We start from the raw sequence: 7,582 nt of genomic DNA on the forward strand, positions 1-7,582 counted from the left end.
TACTATCTCATATCCAACTTCGTATATAACCCATAAAACCCGCGCTTCAAAATCTAGTTTTTAACTTAATTTTGATGTTTCTGACAACACAAGATATGTATTGATTCATTTGTCTTGTTATATTTTCAAGTGGACCGCTACGTTAGCAACATGGTAAACACTTGGAGGGTAAATAAATATGGGTTGCGCTTTTGCATGAGAAATTTTCAGGTCTGTGACAAGCAAAGGTGATTATGCTGACTCATATTAGTGGGTTGGTTCCTTTCTGAGTATGCAGGCTGATGTTATTACTAGGCAGGGTTTGAAAGAGACTTAACGTTGAAAACCAGAATGGGGTTCTGAGAGCTTCCAGGGCACAAGGACTCTGTGTCTTCTTTAGCTTTTAGCTACCATGGACACTTGATTTTATCTTGAGGACTAGATGGTGTCCTTCACGCATCAGAAGTTTGTTACGTTTTGGGGTAACAATTACAGTATCACTTGCGGTGATTTCGCCCATTGACGGTAAGCTTCTACCCAGTATTTATGTAGTTGAAGGCAAAGCAAAAATCATTTCCCCTTTCGGTTTCATGTTACTGTAGTACATACTACCTATCCTACATGCAGGAGCTGGCTGATTTTTGATTATATCTCGGGTGCATCTTTTCCTGACTTGTGGTTTTACTCTATTAAAAGTGAAAACACCTAAATTTTTGTGTGTACAAAGGCTATGAAATCGCAGTCTTTGCTAGCAAAAGGATATGACTTGTGTTTGGGGGGGCACTGAGAAACCTTACATGACCGTAAATATTTTAAGGAGTTATAAAGCTAGATTTTATCACAAGTTATATACACCAAAGAGCTTCATCTTCTTCTTCAATCAGTCTTTGTCAGAGAAGATTGTCTTCTTACCGCAGAAGACTGCCTCCTCTATCCTCAGCTCCGATTTGCTCGGCAAACCAAAGCCTTCTCGTCGAAGCTTGTCTTCATACCTGGAATAATATCAAAAACCCTTGTCATATAAATCCAAAAGCTTCACTTGCTTTTGATAAAAAAAAAACTGCTTTTGATAAAAAAAAAAAAAACTCCAAATGCAAATAGTTTAATCACATACCAAAGCTTATCCGCAAGGTCTGCAAGGTTGCACCTAATAAACAAAAGTTGATAGCGTTAATCTTCTGGTTATGGCATAAAAACTATAGCATTAAGTTTAGAGAAACAAATTTCCATATGGAAAATCGCTTTACTTGGGTCGGAAACGGTATGGAGCTTTCTCGGCCACCCTGACATAAATAGCAGTACCATTCTTCTCTAGCACAGCCTACAGTATAAAAAATTTAATCAGCAATCCCTGCTTTAATCGCAGTACCATTCTTCTCTCATAAGTATACACTACTTCCCAAATGACTACTTCAATACTTTTCATCATTACTATAAATGACTCTCACCTTCTTTGCTTCCTCAGCAGAAGCAAACTCAACAAAACCACATCCGAGAGGCTCATCCCTGTGGTCTACTACAAGCCGAACACGAACAATTTCTCCAGCAGATTTGAAGATACTGATGCTGTAAAAAAATAAAGGATAAAAATATTAGTTATCAAAAACTTGATCCAAGAACAAAGAGGAAATTAAAGGTGCAACTTACATATTTGACATGCTACATTTGTCTTTTTTCATAGTGACTGCGGCAAAAAAGACCGTCGTTTCCATCAAGTTAATATCCTGAGTTTAACAGTCAAGTGTGTTAGCACGACTCTACGAGAAAAGGAGGACTTGATGTGCATAACAACAAAAAGGAAGACTCATCCCAGAGACAGTCATCTTTCGACTTTGTGGTTCTTCTAATCCTGACATATCTAAGAAGTGGTACCTCAACAAAATCGGGAGTTTCTGTTGCTGCATGTTCTTCAATCAGAGGGCTTTCTCGTTGTGGGTAGTTTTCGTACCAAACCTTGTGATCTACGCAATGCCTAATTAACAAAAGTATAATTACGTTATTCTGCTTCAATAGCACCAAAATTGTAACAATAAGTTGCAACCAGTGTTACATAAACAAATCTCCATAACATGGAATATCAATTTACCTGGATAGTATAGTGTATGCAGCTTCCTCAACAAAATCAAGATAGATATCTCTATCGAACAAATATTCGCCGTTCTTTTCCAGCGCCTACAGAAGAAAAATATATAATTAGGATTCGTGCTTGTGTAATTCTCATCATAAGTATACTCTAGTTTTCAAATGACTACTAAAATAATTTTCATCATCACTAAAAACAACTCTCACCCTCTCTGCTTCGTTAGCAGAAGCAAACTCGACAAAGCCAAGCCTCACATGCTTGATCTTGGGGTTTACAATAAGTCGAACATGAACAACTTGGCCAACATCTTTGAAGAAATTGATGCTGTTAAAATGTCAGTCATGAAAAAGATTTCTCCGAGAATAAAAGTGGTGGTTTATGGTGCTACTTACATATCTGATATTTTAGTTTGGCCAGAGAAATGGGTAACACTGATCGTCTTACTTCTTACAGTGGCAACTTCCTGCATATAACAGGCAAGTGTAAAGACTTAAATTGCAAACAATAGAAAGCAGAGCCTCATCTGACGAGTAATCCAAAAGTAAGAAATCTTTTGATTTTGTGTGCAACAGTTGTTTTATTCAAGGCTAAGCGTGACGTATTTTGAGGGTAATAACTAATAAGAAGAGGTACCTCAACAAAATTGGGAGTTTCATCACGCCTTTTCATCAACAAGATCTTATAATCGTGCAAATATTCACCATTCTTCTTTTCCAGTGCCTGCGGTAGAAAAAAAAATTTAATCAGCTATTTTCAAGTATATTTTTAACACTTGTTCATAATATTACTAGAAGAAAAAAAACTGATCACCTTCTTAGCTTGATTAGCAGAAGCAAACTCAACAAAGCCACAGCCCACATGCTTACCCTCGTGGCTTACAATAAGTCGAACACTGACAACATCTCCATCATCTTCCAAGAAATTGATGCTGTAAGAGTGGATGGTAAAATATCAGTCACAGAAAACTTGGGTCAAAGAAGGAAAATGGAAACTTAAGGTGCTACTTACATATGTAATAAATTAGTCGTTTGTGGAGAGAGATTGGCAACAAAAAGAATGGTAGCTTCCTGAATTTAACAGGCAAGTGCGTTAGCAAGACTCTTTAAGGAGAAAAGGACTTAAAATTGCATAACAACAAAAAGTAGCAAAATAAGATTTATATTCGACTTCGTGTGCAACAGTTGTGATATTAAAAGGCTAATCATGACATATTACGAAGATAATAAGAAGAGGTACCTCAGCAAACTTGGGATCTTCTTGTATCCTAAGGCTTTCTTGTTGAAGATAGTCTTCTTGGTACCTGGAATACATAAAAAAAAAAAAAAACATTTGTGATATCTCCAAACTAGCTGCACCCAATGTGCTCTTCTAAAGAGGTAAATAGTAAAATCACTTACCAAACCTTGTGATCGATGCAATACCTAAATTACGAAAAACAATAGCGTTAATCACCAGTAATGGCATCAAAACTCGAGCAATAATAAATATACTTGGGTGGAAGGTGTAGAGCTCCCTTATGAGCCACATCCAGGAAAATATTGCGTTTATGCAAATATTCATTCTTCTTCTTTTCCAGTGCCTAGAGCATAAAAGATTCAATTAGCTACATGTATAATAATTAAACACTAGTTCACCCGTAATATGAACTAGTCTCAACTTCTTTGCTTGGCTAGCAGAAGCAAATTCAACAAAACCTTGGCCCGCACACTTTCCCTTGTCGGTAGCTTGAAGTAGAACACGAACAACTTGTCCAACATCTTTGAAGAAACGTATGCTGGAGGATGAAATATATATATATATATATAAATAAATATAAAATCAGTATGAGAAACTAAACTAGTTCAAGTGAAGGGTGCTACTTACATATCTCTTATTTTAGTTTGGGGAGGGAGATGAGCAACAAAGAGCGTCTTTTTAAGTTCCTGAATTTAAAAAGCAAGTTGTGTTAGCATACAAAAGTGGTAAACGCCTCCTTCAATTGCATAACAAGAAGAGGTCTCCTGTTAGCAACTGGAACAAGAATATGAGATAACACGAAGATGCTTAATTGAACTAAATATATAACAAACATTAGAATATACTTACGGCAGCTTCCTTGGGAGTTTCATCAAGTCCTTCCACTGAGATTAAATTAGCCTCATTCTCCAACAACTCGACCCTTCCTTTGATCTCATCAGAAAATCCTTTCGCTGTCTCCTTCTCCTCCCTATGGACAGGTTCGGTCTCCACTGTCTACTGGCCATAGTAAGAACCAAAGATGCTTAACTGAAGAACATAAAGCATATATACAGAATATTCAAACTTCCAGAAAATTATACCAAATTAGCCTCAATATCAGACAACAACTCAACCCTTGCTTCAATCTCCTTCTCCTCAGATTTTTCTTTATGTTTCTTCAGAACCGGTTCGGTCCCCAAACCATCTTCCGGCTTTCTCTTAACCAATAAATTAGCTTTCTGGCTATAACTGGCCATGGAGAGGATGAAACACAACGCCGGCAAGAGCAATAAGTTACAAATAAAATAACACCACCGCCGGAGAAATTTAGAGCAGAAATCAAATCAACCCCCGAGAGAGCAGCAATAAGTTAAATAAAACCCTAGACAACCATCTTCTTTGGGCTGCTCTGGGCTTTTAATATTTTCGTTCTATAGCCCCCCATGTTCGTTCTAGTTTGTAAAAACGCTAATTGATATCAATGGTATTGGTGTCGCACTTAGAAAAGTCTAATTTTTATTTTCACTTTTAATCATATTTTATATTTTGATCCAAACTTTAAAATTACAAAACTTAAAAAAAAAAAAATCCCCTTTTTTTTTTGCAAATTATGTTGATCCATTTCTATACAATAGGAGTATGACTTATTTTAATTATTTAGGTCGTGTTCGTTCTAGCATTCAGATGTCGTTTGTTTATTATCACTATTGAATCACCATCTATGTTAGAAAAAGTAGAGTTTGGATGTTATATTTACATCTCAAAATCAAAAAGACCTAAATACTTTTATTACAAATATAAAAATTAATTATTATTATTATATAACATTTTTAATAAAAAAAATTGCAATTTCGTGTCAGAAACTCAAAAACGCGTTTTCTTCCAAAACTTAAAAAACATATTTTTCACCAAATTCTGAAAAAAAAAAAAAACATTTTTCGGCCAAAGCACGAAAAAGTGTTTTTCTGTTAAACCATGGAGAACACTCTTTACAGCCAAAACCCAGAAAATGTGTTTTTCCGCCAAAATTCAGAAAACACTTTGTCCCGTCAAAATTCTGAAAAAAATACATTTAGAAACACGTAAAACGCATTTTTCTGCCATAACCCAGAAAACGCTTGTCCTCTCCAAACCCGGAAAAACCCATTTTTGGTAAAATCCAAAAAACACTTTAAACAGCCATGCTTGGCTTGATGAGTGGAAGCAGTAAAGATATATCTTCATTGTTTGACTCATATCTCCCAAACCACGAAGCTTCTATAAATCACTTGGAGAATGTGCACAACTCAATTACAGAGCTACTTGAAGAAGAATCAGATCAAATGGAGTTCATATGAAGGACTTATGCAATTTACAAACACCATTTCTCGCAAATTCATCTGGTTCGGATCAACATGGACAGTAGGTGAGAGATCACCTTGACCAGTCCACCTCAAACAAAGAGTCTTTGACTCTCTTTATTATTTTATAGTCAATAATTTCATTCCTAGATGTGCAATTCCCACAAATCATTATGTTTTTCTTTGACTCATTTGAATATAAATATGTAAACACTTCTAGTGAAATGATCAATCGATTTTCTTTCAACTTTTTGAGTTCATTCTCTTTGTTCTTTGCTTAGAACACTTCTTGTTTCTTGGTGAGTCGTATCCAAGTAAATAACCTCTTGTCTCGTTGGACTTGTGCGTCATATCAAGCAACATATATAATTTCTTCTTTTGTTGGACTTGTGCGTCACATCAAGCAACAATCGAAGATCGGGAACATCAACAGCCTTCCGCAACTGTTGTGCAATCCTTCAATCCACGAGTTCTCATTCCTAAACCGTCTGAATTTATATCCAAGTCTAATTGTGTGATCCACCCCTAATTTGGGTTATCACACTTTGTCCCACCGGAAGTCGGAAAATACATTTTCCCGCAAAAAGTTGGTAACACGTTTTTCCACCAAAACCCGAAAAATGTATTTTCTCGTCAAAACCCGGAAACGTGTTTTTTCGCAAAAACTTGAAAACATGTTTTTCCGCCAAACCCCAAAAAACGCTTCCCCCNTGTGTTCTCCGAAACCTGAAAATGCATTTCCAACTAATACCGGTAAAATCGCATTGTCCATTGAAAATCGTTAATTGTATATTTTTGCAAAATCGAAAAATTATTATTTTTTCAACAATCTATGCAAAATCATATTTTCCGTAAAAAAAAAATCTAAAATAATTTATTTGATTATTATAATGTCATTACTAGAAAAAAATATCATTTCCTTTTAGTTATTTCAACTATTAGTATTAAAATGCTATTATGAAATCGAAAACGAACAACTTAACATCGAAATGTTGCATTTAGAAATAAATATTAACTGTAAAAAAACAAACAAGTGGATGCAATATCTAGATTTTGCATTCATATGCCACATCCAGACGATGGACCAAATACATAAAAGAACAGGCCTTAATCCATCTATGAATGACTTAAATAAACGGCAAGTTTAGAAAAAAAATGAGTTTTCTGGCGAGAACAAGATGGAACAGTTGGGTGGGATGCGTCCAGGGGCGAAGCTACTCAGTGGAGAGAGGGTGCACGTGCGCACCCAATTTTTTGGAAAATTAATGTTAACTGTTATGAACTTATGATTGTGCACCCCTAAAAAATCTGTATCAAACCTTAATGAAAAAAAAAAAAAAAAATTAAGCCCATCAAATCCCAATTATATTCTCTACTCTTTTTTTTTGTTAAACCCTAACTATTCTTAGTTATGTCTACGGCTGATACAAAATTTTAATCTTTCAAGCTTCTTCTTAAGCAAGTGCAAATCATCAAATCTAATTGAGAGAGTTTTTTTCTCTTGTCTACCATACAAAACTGGTAATTAATTAAATATTATTTATGTTTATGCAATTATGCTTTGAATTGTTCAATTGTTCCAACAATGTCAATGTCTATGATTAGTAATTATTTAAATATCATCTGAATTTTTGTTTCAGTAGTACAAGTCCAAGGTCAAAGATAGAGGCTGTACTTTTGATTAGAGTTGATCGTTTACAGGTTTTACTTACTTATAATTTTTATGAATAATATTTTTGCTAGACCGTACGTTTTTATTTATGTTTTTGGTTTTGTAGATTAATCAATGGAACGGTACTACAAACGAGCATCAGTTTCACCATCTGATAACACCTTACCATCTAATGATACTGATGATTTTCCGTGGGATCCTGATAAAAGAAAAAATATCAAGGATTATAATACAAATCAAGTCGATGAGGTAAGACGCAAGTACCTTCTTAGAGGCCCGTGTCAACCACTT

At 35.2% G+C, this 7,582-nt stretch overlaps 1 protein-coding gene across 2 annotated transcripts; it reads right to left on the minus strand.

Annotated features, from left to right (window-relative positions):
• Positions 1–705: 705 nt before the first annotated feature.
• LOC106320513 (probable RNA-binding protein 19) lies at positions 706–4,671 on the minus strand. Of its 2 annotated transcripts, none has more exons than XM_013758885.1 (19): positions 4,390–4,671; positions 4,148–4,198; positions 3,926–3,984; positions 3,719–3,836; positions 3,553–3,641; positions 3,460–3,483; positions 3,299–3,362; positions 3,071–3,129; positions 2,873–2,990; positions 2,696–2,782; positions 2,455–2,525; positions 2,269–2,386; positions 2,066–2,151; positions 1,852–1,951; positions 1,627–1,703; positions 1,428–1,545; positions 1,227–1,300; positions 1,094–1,126; positions 706–971 (listed from the first exon to the last, which is right to left on the minus strand). In XM_013758885.1, exons 1-19 carry the CDS (start codon positions 4,534–4,536, stop codon positions 860–862), a joined length of 1,605 nt encoding a protein of 534 aa, XP_013614339.1. In that variant the 5' UTR covers positions 4,537–4,671; the 3' UTR covers positions 706–859. The 2 variants fall into 2 exon arrangements, with proteins under 2 accessions (XP_013614339.1, XP_013614338.1); XM_013758884.1 differs by having other exon boundaries at positions 4,148–4,294; positions 4,381–4,670.
• Between the last annotated feature and the right edge of the window lie 2,911 nt (positions 4,672–7,582).

Source organism: Brassica oleracea, unplaced genomic scaffold (assembly GCF_000695525.1).
Source record: "Brassica oleracea var. oleracea cultivar TO1000 unplaced genomic scaffold, BOL UnpScaffold00947, whole genome shotgun sequence".
Classification (NCBI taxonomy): Eukaryota; Viridiplantae; Streptophyta; class Magnoliopsida; order Brassicales; family Brassicaceae; genus Brassica; species Brassica oleracea.

Bases quoted from the DNA above. Each gene is read 5' to 3' on its own strand.
- LOC106320513 (XM_013758884.1), bottom strand. From the start codon at position 4,536: ATGGCCAGTTATAGCCAGAAAGCTAATTTATTGGTTAAGAGAAAGCCG. The intron at 3,642-3,718 runs TTGAGACTAGTT...TTTATGCTCTAG, and splicing joins CTGCTAGCCAAGCAAAGAAG to GCACTGGAAAAGAAGAAGAA. The intron at 1,546-1,626 runs GTAAGTTGCACC...ATTTTTTTACAG, and splicing joins AAATGTAGCATGTCAAATAT to CATCAGTATCTTCAAATCTG.